The 13,319-nt window shown below is 45.0% G+C and overlaps 3 protein-coding genes across 10 annotated transcripts in view; 1 reads left to right on the top strand and 2 right to left on the bottom strand.

Moving 5' to 3' along the window:
• Positions 1-6,059, bottom strand: part of ephb4b (eph receptor B4b) — a 15,549-nt gene extending 9,490 nt beyond the window's left edge. For 2 of the 4 annotated variants that reach the window (XM_069518886.1, XM_069518885.1), the window contains exons 1-5: positions 5,407-5,651; positions 2,412-2,500; positions 2,192-2,334; positions 1,752-2,115; positions 1,335-1,497 (exon numbers count right to left, since the gene is read on the bottom strand). In XM_069518886.1, coding sequence (XP_069374987.1) covers positions 1,335-1,497; positions 1,752-2,115; positions 2,192-2,334; positions 2,412-2,500; positions 5,407-5,503 — 856 coding nt within the window. In that variant the 5' untranslated portion in view covers positions 5,504-5,651. Of the gene's footprint in view, positions 1-1,334; positions 1,498-1,751; positions 2,116-2,191; positions 2,335-2,411; positions 2,501-5,406 lie in introns of all 4 variants that reach the window. The other 2 variants (XM_069518888.1, XM_069518887.1) reach the window with 2 other exon arrangements.
• Positions 6,060-7,840: 1,781 nt separating this feature from the next.
• Positions 7,841-9,682, bottom strand: psmb6 (proteasome 20S subunit beta 6). The gene is made up of 7 exons (XM_020111592.2): positions 9,548-9,682; positions 9,078-9,145; positions 8,890-8,955; positions 8,704-8,769; positions 8,502-8,631; positions 8,200-8,344; positions 7,841-8,045 (listed from the first exon to the last, which is right to left on the bottom strand). The coding sequence occupies exons 1-7, from the start codon at positions 9,644-9,646 to the stop codon at positions 7,918-7,920; spliced, it is 702 nt and encodes a 233-aa protein (XP_019967151.1). The 5' UTR covers positions 9,647-9,682; the 3' UTR covers positions 7,841-7,917.
• Positions 7,925-11,623, top strand: trappc1 (trafficking protein particle complex subunit 1). 5 transcript variants are annotated; one of them, XM_020111599.2, is made up of 5 exons: positions 7,925-8,066; positions 10,296-10,394; positions 10,612-10,682; positions 10,766-10,904; positions 11,336-11,623. In XM_020111599.2, exons 2-5 carry the CDS (start codon positions 10,296-10,298, stop codon positions 11,462-11,464), a joined length of 438 nt encoding a protein of 145 aa, XP_019967158.1. In that variant the 5' UTR covers positions 7,925-8,066; the 3' UTR covers positions 11,465-11,623. The 5 variants fall into 5 exon arrangements, with proteins under 5 accessions (XP_019967158.1, XP_019967157.1, XP_019967156.1 ...); XM_020111598.2 differs by lacking the exon at positions 7,925-8,066 and adding an exon at positions 9,552-9,693; XM_020111597.2 differs by lacking the exon at positions 7,925-8,066 and adding an exon at positions 9,645-9,885.
• The last annotated feature ends 1,696 nt before the right edge of the window (positions 11,624-13,319 follow it).

Genomic DNA, 13,319 nt, shown 5'->3' on the forward strand with positions numbered 1-13,319 from the left:
ATGTCAGACTGACGTGATCTGACATTGTCACCATGACGACTCTGCAGCAACAAAGCCGACGCAGAAAATAGTCCCTAAGCTGCAGTAAAACTTTTCAAATAAAACGTTTCTAATAGATCTTATGTCGAAGAGCTCGGAGCAGAGCGCCACGGACAGATGAGGGACGGTCCAGAGAGACGGACAGAGGAGACATGTTAACGCGTCTCTTTGTTTCTGAACGATGATGAGATGGCGTCCGTAGGAAGAACATCACAGGGAGTGAGGGAAGAGTGCCGCCGCACAGACAGAGACAGGAAGTGACCTTGGCTTTGACAGGATGTGGAAAGTGCTGTCATGATGTCATCACGCCAACTCCTGCCAAGCACACTCACGCACACAGTCACTGTCCCGCTGAGCTGAAGCAGCAAAAGTTAACCTTTGACCTTCTCACTCAGCCAGGACATTACCCCCCCCAAGGGTTAACATGTAGCAGAAGCAACACCCCCCTTAGCAATGCATCCTGGTTGCAGTCAGTTGACCTCTGACCTCATACAGAATAACAGGAAGCTTCAACAACCGAACGTCTGTCGCCTCCGCTTTTATCATAGACCCCACCTCCGCTGGCCCCCCCAACCCCCCCGGCAGCCTGACTGAGGCCCTTCAGAAACATGTGGAGCCACATTCCTGTCAGATTAGAGTTTAATGTGAGCACTGGACTTCTACTGTTACAACGGTTCTACTCTGCCAAGCTCCGGAACCTCCACACGCAGAACATCAGCGCCACGTGATCACATGTCGCTTTGCAGAAACAACAAAGAGGAAAGACGACCTGCGGAGGACTGCATCTGTGTCAAAGGTCACAACACTGATCCTGATGAAGTGCAAATAAAATCTGAGACTTCAAATAAAGTCATCAACAAAGAAAATGTATCTTTTATCCTCTCTCTCTGTAATAACACGATGTCGTTCGCCCTTCTTCTGTCAACACACCTCTCTCTCTCTAATCATCTCCAGCCTTTCTCTGTTTACTCTGTGTGTGTGTGTGTGTGTGTGTGTGTGTGTGTGTGTCTGTGTGTGTGTGTGTGTGTGTGCGTGTGATAGAAAGAATTTGCTGATAATGAAAAAACACAATTCATCTCTGAAGATGCTTTTACTTGTAAAATAACCTGATGAACCTGTTGAATTCTGACAATTTAGTTTCACAAAATTCTGTAAAGTTTTGTTTCGCAGGTCAACACATCGACATCGTGTTACAATCGTTATCTCATATGTGGTTACCATGTGACAGAGCTTTTAATTTGAAAAGTCTGACTGAAATAATCAAGATTTTTTCTTCACAAACTTCGCTCTCTTACCTCGACACCGCACGTCGGTCTCGCCCGCCTCGTATCCGGGGCGACAGGCGCAGCTGGATGTGGGCTGCCCCACCCACTGCCCGTCCTCGCCACAAAGCATGCTGGGAGGTCGTGACAGTTGTCCGGGCAGCGTCACTGCGTTCTCCACACACACACCCTGAGCCTACAGCACACAGACGTTTGAAAACAAAAGTTTGTAAATGACACAAACTCTCATCAGCTCACTTAATGATGAAGCTTTTATTTTGTTAACAACCTCTTTGTTAATTCAATGATTTTAATTTGTAAAGTAACAGGAAGCTTCTTTATTTGACAAATAAGAGCAGAAGTAAACTGACTTTAAATTTCAAAATAAACTGTTTTCTGAGGCATGCTGGGTACTGGAAGCTTCGGTTGCCACGGTTACTGCGTAGTTACCTGCTCCACCAGAGAGTGGGGGATGGTTTCAGGGAAAGAAGCAAAGGCACGGTGGAGGGGCGGGCACTTCCTGTAGAAGACGCGTACCGACAGCAGCGCCATGCAGGTACCCTGGCTGTGGAAGGCCAGGTAGAGCCCCGCCCCCCGCAATGGCCCCAGACGCAACAGTTTGATGTTGGAGCGCCGTTCGCCACCGTGACGCAGCAGGTGGTCGGCCGCAACCGTGGCGACTTTAGTGTAAGGGTTCTCCATCCAGGACGGGTGAGTGGGCGTGGCCTCGTCACTGTCGGACTGGTAGTAATAAAGGTTGAAGGTTTCTTTACAGTGACGCTGGTTCAGAGCGGAACACTCCATCATGGTGAACCTGCAGGAACACGCTCAGTTACATCTCCACAGAAAATCCACCAACAACCAGACGACCAAAAACAAAATCTACCAACCGGATCTCCACGTAGAGGGTGGTCGCCTCCCTCCGGGGGATCCAGCGAGTCCTTAGCCAATAGGAGGACGGACTATCAGGCGTGCAGATCTGATATATCCGCACCATGTTGGACTCATCATCCAAACCACTCATTTCCTCCCACTGCACATAGACAGACAGAGCGCAGTGGATTAGCATCCTTCATTGAGATGAATAGTAAAGATTAGCTGAATGCTTACTTGTGAGTGTGTGCGTACCCCTGGGTCGTCAGCAGGATGATTCGTCCAGCGCAGATCGGACGTTTCTGATTTAGTGTTCATCAACACCTCTGAGAGACAGACAGGTAGAGTCAGACAGACATGTACAAATATAATGTAGACATACAGCTCGCACACACTCATGTACTAGTTACTGAGTAACTTCTTGGTCACATGACTGTGATGAGGTCATCGTGGTGATGCGACTCACAGTGCTCTGATTACGTCATGAATGTAAAGTCTTCATTCGACAGAAACGACACGCTGCATAGTGATGCTGAGGTCAAAGGTCAGGTGGTGCATGTGATAACATACCTGGAACGTGCATCATGACGTCCAGACGACCCCGTGACCCAGCCCCCTGAGCAGCAGGTCCCCACTTCAACCACTACACCAACATTTACTGTGTCTGGTAACTGTCTAACTCACAGGACGACACACTCTGAGAACACACACACACACACACTCTGAGAACACACACACACTCTGAGAACACACACACACTCTGAGAACACACACACACACTCTGAGAACACACACACACACACACTCTGAGAACACACACACACACACACTCTGAGAACACACACACACACACTCTGAGAACACACAAACACACTCTGAGAACACACACACACACACACTCTGAGAACACACACACACACACACTCTGAGAACACACACACACACACTCTGAGAACACACACACTCTGAGAACACACACACACACACACTCTGAGAACACACACATAAACACTTAGAGCGAGTGTCTTGTATAAACATCCCACCAGCGTTGTCATGGTAATTTCCGTGTCCTCACCATGCACTCTTATCACCAGATGTACTGTTTAAAGTGTGTGTGTGTGTGTGTGTGTTTGTTTGTGTGGAGTCTTTAGTTTGTTTCCTTCACGTCTTCAGCTCTAAGTTGTATTCTATCTTTATTAAAACACCAAATGTTTCATGTTGCAGCTGAACACCGCTCACCTCCCCCTCCCCCTCCAAACATGAAAAATACCCATGAAAGCTTTTCATTTTCGTAAAAACTCAAAAGGTGTTTAGCTTTTTTCCCAGTTTGTACTACTGTAAAAAACATGGCGGCCTCCGTAGAGAGGACCCCCTCCCGATGTAAATAGAAAGTATTAAATACAAAGGGCTCGTTCTAGAGTAAAGAAACAACCATTTGTACGATTAGTTGATGACACTCCAGTAAAAACATCACAAGGATTATTTTATATTCAACAGATCCTTTCACCTGAATCTTACACACTGGACCTTTAAGTTAAAGTGAAACTAAACCACATGAAACATCAGTCAGCTGTAAGCTCTTGGTGGATTGATGTTCTTCAGTGTTCCACCTCTGGAGAACTGAGGTTCTGAGGACGAACCACATCCAGTTCTCTTCTCTGAATTTAAAACTAAGAACACTTGAGTCTTTAGGCTCTCATCACATAAAACTCAATCCGATTATTGATTAAAACCAAACATTCATCTGCAGCTGTCTGATGATCGATAACTGATCAAAGTTTTATTTACCTGATCACTTCAGGATCAATACGAGCTGGTGACTGCAGTCAACTGTAGCTAACTGTAGTAAACTGTATCTTACTGCAGTAAACTGTAGTAAACGGTATCTAACTATAGTAAACTGTACCTAACTGCAGTAAACTGTAGTAAACATGTAGTAAACTGTATCTAACTGTAGCTAACTGTAGTAAACTGTATCTAACTGTAGTAAACTGTAGTAAACATGTAGTAAACTGTATCTAACTGTAGCTAACTGTAGTAAACTGTATCTAACTGTAGTAAACTGTAGTAAACTGTATCTAACTGTAGCTAACTGTAGTAAACTGTATCTAACTGCAGCAAACTGTAGCTAACTGTAGTAAACTGTATCTAACTGTAGCTAACTGTAGTAAACTGTATCTAACTGTAGCTAACTGTAGTAAACTGTAGTAAACTGTATCTAACTGTAGCTAACTGTAGTAAACTGTATCTAACTGTAGCTAACTATAGTAAACTGTAGTAAACTGTATCTAACTGTAGCTAACTGTAGTAAACTGTATCTAACTGCAGCAAACTGTAGTAAACATGTAGTAAACTGTATCTAATTGTAGTAGAGTGTAGTTAACTGTATACAAATGTAGTCAACTGTAGTCAAGTGTAGTCAAGTGTAGTTAACTGTAGTTACTGTATGTAGTTCAGTGTATTAAACTGTAGTAAACGGTATCTAACTATAGTAAACTGTACCTAACTGCAGTAAACTGTAGTAAACTGTAGCAAACATGTAGTAAACTGTATCTAACTGTAGCTAACTATAGTAAACTGTAGTAAACTGTATCTAACTGCAGTAAACTGTAGTAAACTGTATCTAACTGCAGTAAACTGTAGTAAACTGTTGTAAACTGTAGTAAACGGTATATAACTATAGTAAACTGTATCTAACTATAGTAAACTGTAGTAAACATGTAGTAAACTAACTGTAGTTAACTGTATACAAATGTACTCAACTGTAGTAAAGTGTAGTCGAGTGTAGTTAACTGTAGTTACTGTATGTAGTTCAGTGTATTAAACTGTAGTAAAGTGTATTAAACTGTAGTTCAGTGTATTAAACTGTAGTTCAGTGTATTAAACTGTAGTAAAGTGTATTAAACTGTAGTTCAGTGTATTAAACTGTAGTTCAGTGTATTAAACTGTATTAAACTGTAGTAAAGTGTATTAAACTGTAGTTCAGTGTATTAAACTGTAGTAAAGTGTATTAAACTGTAGTAAAGTGTATTAAACTGTAGTTCAGTGTATTAAACTGTAGTAAAGTGTATTAAACTGTAGTAAAGTGTGACCCTCTGTTAACTGCGGATCATTGATGGATTGTCAGATCATTGATAACTGGAGGAAGCAGATGAGCAGGAATCTGATCAGATATCGATCACAGTGATTGACAGTGTTATTGATGAGTGTGGCTGACAGGAGACAAACTTACCTTCTTCTGCTCCGCAGCAGCTCAGCAGCAGCAGCGGGAGGAGCAGCAGCTGCAGCCCGCAGGAGGAGGCCTGTGCCCGGGCCACGGGACCCTCCATCCGGCCCTGTCCCACCAGATCCAGATCCGAGCACACGGTCCCCGCGTCGATCACCGATCACCGATCGATCACTGCTCGTCAGCTGGGCTCGCTCTCGATCGGCTGCGCGCGCCTCATTGGACCCAGCAAGTTTAAAGGAACTTTTTCCAGATCGATCCGCGGAGGGAGACACACCGAGAGCAGGAGAGCTTCGGTCCCGGCAGCGGGACTCCTCCGGGACCGAGCGGGGCGCGGCTGCCTCCTGGTCGGGAGAGGGGCTCCGAGAGGCGGCCTGCAGAGCGGAGAGGAGTCGGTGGGTGGACCGGAGGACGGAGCGGGTGCTAGTGGTGGTGAGAGGGGTCTGAGTGTCCCGGTGGGTCTCCGTGTGTCTCAGTTTGTCTCTGTTACTTTCTAAGTCTCTGTCTCTCTCTGTGTGTCTGTCTCTCTGTGTCTCTGTGTCTCTGTGTGTCTGTCTCTGTGTTTCTGTGTCTTTGTGTCTTTGTCTCTGTGTCTCTGTCTCTCTCTGTGTGTCTGTCTCTCTGTCTCTCTGTGTCTTTGTGTGTCTGGAGGAAAGTTTGGACAAAAGCTGCGGAGTCGGACACAAGTTTTCTGGCCCCACCCCCCACACAGAGACCACACCCCACTGACTGTGATTGGTTGAGGGATCACTTCCTGTTTATTATAATTCAGATTCAGAAATACTTAATAATTAATCAATTATTCTCCGGAGGGAAATTCTAATTCAAATATTAGCATTAGTAGCATTAATAATACTAGAAGTAATATTTTGAATCTGTGTTTCACTGTGTGTAATCTAGTGTGTGTGTTTCTAGTGTAATGTGTGTATGTGTGTAGTGTGTGTTTGTAGTGTAGTGTGTGTGGTGTGTGTGTGTGTAATCTGTGTGTGTGTTTCTAGTGTAATGTGTGTGTAGTCTATGTGTGTACTGTAGTGTTGTGTGTGTGGTGTGTAGTGTGTGTTAAATTTCACACCTGAAGTTTCATTCACACGGTCACTGGGCGAGAGACATTATGTCAGAACAGAGAGAGAAAGAGAGACAATGATGTCATATCAGATGAAAGGTGTCACCCCCCCCCAAGAGAATAAAAGACCAGGGTCAGGTATCAACCCTCCCCTCCTCCTCACACCTCCTCCCTGTGTTCTGTCCTTTTATTTGTTTTCAGAGGAGAGAGGGAGAGAGAGAGAGACAGAGGGAGAGAGAGACAGAGGGGAGGAGAGAGACAGAGGGAGAGAGAGAGAGTGAAGGGGAGAGAGGGCGAGAGAGCGCAGGAGGGATGGATAAATGTGAAGTGAGTAAAAGTGAAGGAACAGAGGTGGATTGTGGGAAACTGTCACCTGTTTGTGAAATTTAAAAAAAAAGAGAGAGAACGACAGGAAGAGAGGAAGAGAGGGGTTTGACAGACAGGTGATAACCCTGCCCCCAATCACAGAAAAGTAAAACACAGGCAGACAGACAGGCAGACAGACAGTCAGGTAACAGACAGACAGACAGGTGTGGAAGTGATGAGGATGAAAGAGTAAAACTACTCTTCACCATCACTGTCAGTTTATCTTGATTTGATATTTCTTTTAACTTGTACATGAAGTTTTACTCTCTGGAATTGTACATGTTAGTCTATTCACAAGTTTGTACAGCTTCAGTTAATTATCTTTAAATGTGTACTTATATTTGGCTTCAATACTCTCCCTTGGTTACTTGTGATGTTCAATCACTTTATGCAAATATTTGTGTTGTCAGTGTCTCCATTAGTACATACTTCTGTACAGTGACAGCTCTGTAGTACTTCTTTCCTCTCACTGCAGTGAACTTCTTATTTGGACCTTTTGTTCTTATTCTCTTGAGTTTGACTGTTTACTTTGATAAAGTATCGATCTATGTATTTATCCAATTACTGTCGACACCTGCTGGACACTGTGGGAACTACAGTGTTAGATTAACATCAATAACTAATATTAATAATTACTCAGAAAAGAGTGCCAGACAAGAACCTTCAAAATGAAATATTTCTCATCTTCAGTCATGAACTGAGACTGATGCTAAACCTTAGACAGGATGTTAAGTCCAGGTTCTGTAGGATCCTCACATTCTCCAGGTTCTGTAGGATCCTCACGTTCTCCAGGTTCTGTAGGATCCTCACATTCTCCAGGTTTGCAGAGTGAGCGTTGGTAGAAGTCTGTGTTTTCACGATTGTTTGATGAAATGGATGTCTCACCTTGTTAAAGCGCTATGAGACAGATTGTGATTTGTGGATTTGATTGATTGAAATGTGATGAAATCAAAAATCAATTATGACTCAGACCAATCAATCGAGTTCACAGTGAAAACAGACCCACAAAGACAGATTCAAAAAACACTTTATTAACACAACAGAGAGGACAAGTTAACACAGCATTGTCACAGTGTGTGTGTGTGTGTTCAGTGTGTAGAGAATCGGGGCAGCTGATTTCCCAGGATGACCCGTCTCTCCACGCCCTCCTCTGAGATGCTCGCCAGTCTGACCACACCCCCGCTGGATCCATCTCTCTCCATCGCCAGAGACAGAGCTGTAGGACAGAGACGGACAGGTGAGACGTAGTAACACCTGTGTGAATATTCCAGTGTGTGTGTGTGTGTGTGTGTGTGTGTGTGTGTGTGTGTGTGTGGGGGGGGGGGGGGGGGGGGGGGGGGGGGGGCTCCCATCATGCCTTGTAGCTGTACCTGTAGCAGTGAGCTCCAGACACTGGTCTTTGCTCAGTCCAGGTTTGTAGTTTGAGTCCATGAAGCCGTAGATGTAGGTACTGCCGCTGCCGCCCACAGACAACGGCTGCCTCACCAACATCCCACCAATGGGGACGCAGTACACCTGAGGGACAGACAGGTCACACACAGACAGAAAGACAGACAGGTACATCAATTGAGTGTGTGTGTCTCTCTCTGTTCAGACTCCTTCACAACAAATCATCTGCCGGATTCAAGTGAGAGGTGGAACAGGAAGTGACGTGTGTGTGTGTATACACTACCTGCCCCCCCTTCCTGCGGTCCCACCCGGCCACCAGTATCCCAGCAGACAGCTCTTCTCTGTAGCGGTAGCAGCTCGCTCTGAACAGATTAGCTGCTGTCTCCACCAATGGGGGCTCATCCAGCTCGATGCTGGGGGTGAGACAACATTAAACACAACTGACTGGACAGTGAGGCTGTCAATCAAACGGAGCGGCGTCTAACCTGTGGAAGCCCAGCTGGTAGGTGACCACGTCAGCGATGGCCTGAGTGTCAGCGGCCGATCCAGACCTGCAACACAGCAGAGAACACATGATGATGGGTTCCTCACAAATTTCTACCTGTTCCCATGAAAAGATTCTGCATCCAAGTAAAGCTGAAGGTTCTGGGTCGGACTGAGTTGATGCCGACCTGCAGCAGAAGATCCGGTCGTGGATCGGAGTCAGTTTGTCTGTAACTCTGTTAGCGATGTAGGCTCTGATAGACAGACAGGTACAGACAGAGACAGAGAGAGAGAGAGAGAGAGAGAGAGAGACAGGTTAAACGGAGTGTTTACTACAAACACAATGAGTCGAGGGCACATGTTTTGTTTTTCTTACCCTGTGGTTGTACGAGAGTCCGCACCAATCACCACTCCTCCATCATACTCCACCGCCATGATGGTTGTCTGAGAGACAGACAGAGAGACAGACAGAGAGACAGGTTCAGACAGACTTAGGTCAAATAAGAACAAACCCCCGGACTCAATAGAAACTCAGTCTAATCTACATTACACCTCAAAGTTTGACTGATGACAGTGAACTAACTCTCTGTGTTGCTGTTAGCATTTGTAGCTCATATCGTTATTTGAAGTAAGTTTCATTGACCCGAACAGAACCAGAGTTAGCCGCTGTTAGCCGCTGTTAGCCGCTGTTAGCCGCTGTTAGCCGCTGTTAGCCGCTGTTAGCCGCTGTTAGCCGCTGCAGAAGTGCTGTCTCACTCAGGCTCTGTTAGCTGTTTAAAAACCTCTGGACCGGGACTGAACCTGGTCCGGTTCGGTCTGACCCGGTCCCTCGGCCCCTGCACTCACCCCGGTGCTGACTTCCTGGCTGGTCCAGTCCGGAACCAGGTCGTTTTTAGAAAATAATTTCTGCCCCGACTCCAGCATCATTGTCGCTGCTGCCGCCATCTTGTCCCTGTGTACGAGCGGAAGTGAGGAGGCGCCGGATTTACACAGTGAGCGGAGTTTAATGGTTATTAATGAAATCACAAACAAACCCTGTTTAATCACATTTCACATTTGATGACATCATTGACGCGTGTGTGAAAAACTCCAAAGTAAATGTATTAAAGCGTAGAAAGGAGTTGTTGTCAGGCATGTGAGCGGACAGCTCTGCAGCGGGGTCCTGCTGGAAACAGGAAGAGAAGGTAAACACCGCAGGACGACAGTGTCTGATCCACTTCAACTTCAAAGGCTGAAATCAAAGGTTGAAATCAAAGGGTTTACAGCAGATTGTGGTTTAATGCGTTAGAAATGATTTAAAGAAGAACGCGTGACATGTAAATGACGTTTCATCACATTATTGTCCGGTTTCTCTTCCGCCTGATCCCGACAACCAGACATGTCTGATTTAACTGAACTGTTAATTGATCATACATGTTGACTAAATAGAAGAACGTTGGAAACAGTTTCACACTGTATGGGGAGCAGTTAAATATGAGACAGCGAGATGATATTTAAAGTTAGTTATATAGTTATATATATGTGTGTGTGTGTGTGTGAGTGAGAGAGAGCGTGAACGGTGCTTAATGACCTGTCAATGGAATGTTACTTTCAGATGACCGTTCACAACCTGTACATATTCGACCGGAATGGAAACTGTCTGTTTTATAACGAGTGGAACCGGAAGAAGCAGGCGGGGATCTCCAAGGAAGAGGTGAGAGGGCCGAAGAAGAGCCAGAGGAAGAACTCGAACATCATCACACAAACCACACTCACAAATATATTGTTTTCAAATGTCTCTGGGAAATCAGAACATTTAAGGAGTTCGTCTCTGAATTGTGTAATCCTGTCAACCCTCTAACAAACAGACAAACGGACAGGGGTGATAACATACCCGCTATTAAAATGTCTGTCTCTCGGTCTGTCTGCAGGAGTTCAAGCTGATGTATGGGATGCTCTTCTCCATCCGCTCATTTGTCAGTAAGATGTCTCCTCTGGACATGTATCCTTTACAGCGCCTGTCTGTCTCTACCTGTCTGTCTCTACCTGTCTGTCTTTGGTCCTTAGCAGTCTGTCTGTCCTCAGGAAGGATGGCTTCTTGTCCTTTCAGACCAGTAAATATCGTCTTCATTACTACGAGACGCCCAGTGGACTGAAGTTTGTCCTGAACACAGACCTGTCTGTGAGCAATGCCAGAGACACACTGCAACACATCTACAGCAATGTAAGACACGCACGCACACACAAACACACACACACTTACTGCTGTTCAATATGTTGAAAAAACACGTTAATTCATAAAAAAGTGAGAAACAATAAACAAGTGATTTATTACATGTCAAATATGTGGATTCATTTTTTACTCACAATATAAATAAAAAGTCTCTTTAGTTTCTTGATATTTTAACACAATTTGATCAAAAGTGTCTTTTATTCATGAACATTGTGACTTTTTCCTAAAAATATGATTTAGGATTTTTTTCTTCATCTTTTGTAGAATGTTTTTGTCTTCAACTTCTTTTGAAATATAGTTTTCTCTTGAGCTGTTTTCACACATGAACGTCTCCAGACTTCAGTTCATGTCTGAGTCCAGCTTCTGTGTTATCCAGTGCTTTTATTGTGAAGGATCTAACATCTCATCTATGTGTGTGTCAGTTGTATGTGGAGCACATCGTGAAGAACCCGGTGTGTGTGTTGGGCCACAGTTTGGACAGTGAACTATTCAGCAGTCGACTGGATGCCTTCATCAGAGCACTGCCGTACTACAGCCCCCGAGCTGCCTGACATGTACACACACACACACACACACACACACACACACACACACACACACACACACACACATATAGCTGAATTGTTTTTATTGGGAACATGAATCAAACTGTTGTGTTGTTGTATTGTATCTTCATCATGTGTAACTGTAATTAAACTGGTGTAGAAACATCTCTGTCGATTTCATCAATAAGTGAACAGTTGAGTCAGTGAGAGACGACCAGTTACCCAGGGCAGCGTCCCTTAAACCAGGTTAACTCCCGTTAAACCAGGTTAACTCCCGTTAAACCAGGTTAACTCCCGTTAAACAGGGTTTTTTCTGTTGTCTCTCCACTCGTGTCACATGACTTGTGTCACATGTCTAATTAATGTGTTAATTACATAACAAACGTGTGACCTGTTGACCTCAAAGTTAACGGTGATTAAAGCTCGTTAACAGCTGAGTCACATGACCTCACAGCGTCCTTCAAACAGTGTAAACAGCAGATGGTCGTGATGCTCGTCAGCTGTTAGCGAGTCAGCGTCACGTCATTCAACCACTCAATATCTATACTGTGAATATACATGTATATATACCATGCTGTATACTATATACAGTATACAAAGACTCTGTGTACATATTTACACATTTATACAAAGTGCGGACATTTACAAATTCTGGACATATTTATGGTGAGGACGTTTTGCATTAACATCAAAACTTAAAAAGGTTGTTGTACGTTTTAAATTCACGTTAGAAAGTGTGTGTGTGTGTGTGTGTGTGTGTGTGTGTGTGTGTGTGTGTGTGTGTGTGTGTGTGTGTGTGTGTGTTCAGACAGTGTAATCTCTGTGGCAACATAATCTTTAATCCCGCTGAACAACATACTGCCAACCAGCAACACACACACACTACATCTGAAATGTTACTGTCATTCAATCCATGCAGGAAAAGAAAAAACAAACTGTGTGACATGTTCAGGTGTGTGTGTGTGAGTGTGTGACGTGTTCAGGTGCGTGTGTGTGAGTGTGTGTGACGTGTTCAGATGTGTGTGTGTGACGTGTTCAGATGTGTGTGTGTGTGTGTGTGACGTGTTCAGGTGCGTGTGTGTGAGTGTGTGACGTGTTCAGATGTGTGTGTGTGACGTGTTCAGATGTGTGTGTGTGTGTGTGTGACGTGTTCAGGTGTGTGTGTGACGTGTTCAGATGTGTGTGTGTGTGACGTGTTCAGGTGTGTGTGTGACGTGTTCAGGTGTGTGTGTGTGTGTGACGTGTTCAGGTGTGTGTGTGTGTGAAGTGTTCAGGTGTGTGTGTGTGTGTGTGTGACGTGTTCTGGTGTGTGTGTGTGTGACGTGTTCAGGTGTGTGTGTGTGACGTGTTCAGGTGTGTGTGTGTGTGACGTGTTCAGGTGTGTGTGTGTGTGTGACGTGTTCAGGTGTGTGTGTGTGTGAAGTGTTCAGGTGTGTGTGTGTTTGGCGTGTTCAGGTGTGTGTGTGTGACGTGTTCAGATGTGTGTGTGACGTGTTTAGGTGTGTGTGTTTGACGTGTTCAGGTGTGTGTGTGTGTGTGTGTGTGTGTGTGTGTGTGACGTGTTCAGGTGTGTGTGTGTGACGTGTTCAGATGTGTGTGTGACGTGTTCAGGTGTGTGTGTGTGTGACGTGTTCAGGTGTGTTTGTGACGTGTTCAGGTGTGTGTGTGTGTGACGTGTTCAGGTGTGTGTGTGACGTGTTCAGGTGTGCGTGACGTGTTCAGGTGTGTGTGTGACGTGTTCAGGTGTGTGTGACAAGTTCAGGTGTGTGTGTGACGTGTTCAGGTGTGTGTGTGACGTGTTCAGGTGTGTGTGTGACGTGTTCAGGTGTGTGTGTGACGTGTTCAGGTGTGTGTGACGTGT

Source organism: Paralichthys olivaceus, chromosome 22 (genome assembly GCF_024713975.1).
Source record: "Paralichthys olivaceus isolate ysfri-2021 chromosome 22, ASM2471397v2, whole genome shotgun sequence".
Lineage (NCBI taxonomy): Eukaryota > Metazoa > Chordata > Actinopteri > Pleuronectiformes > Paralichthyidae > Paralichthys > Paralichthys olivaceus.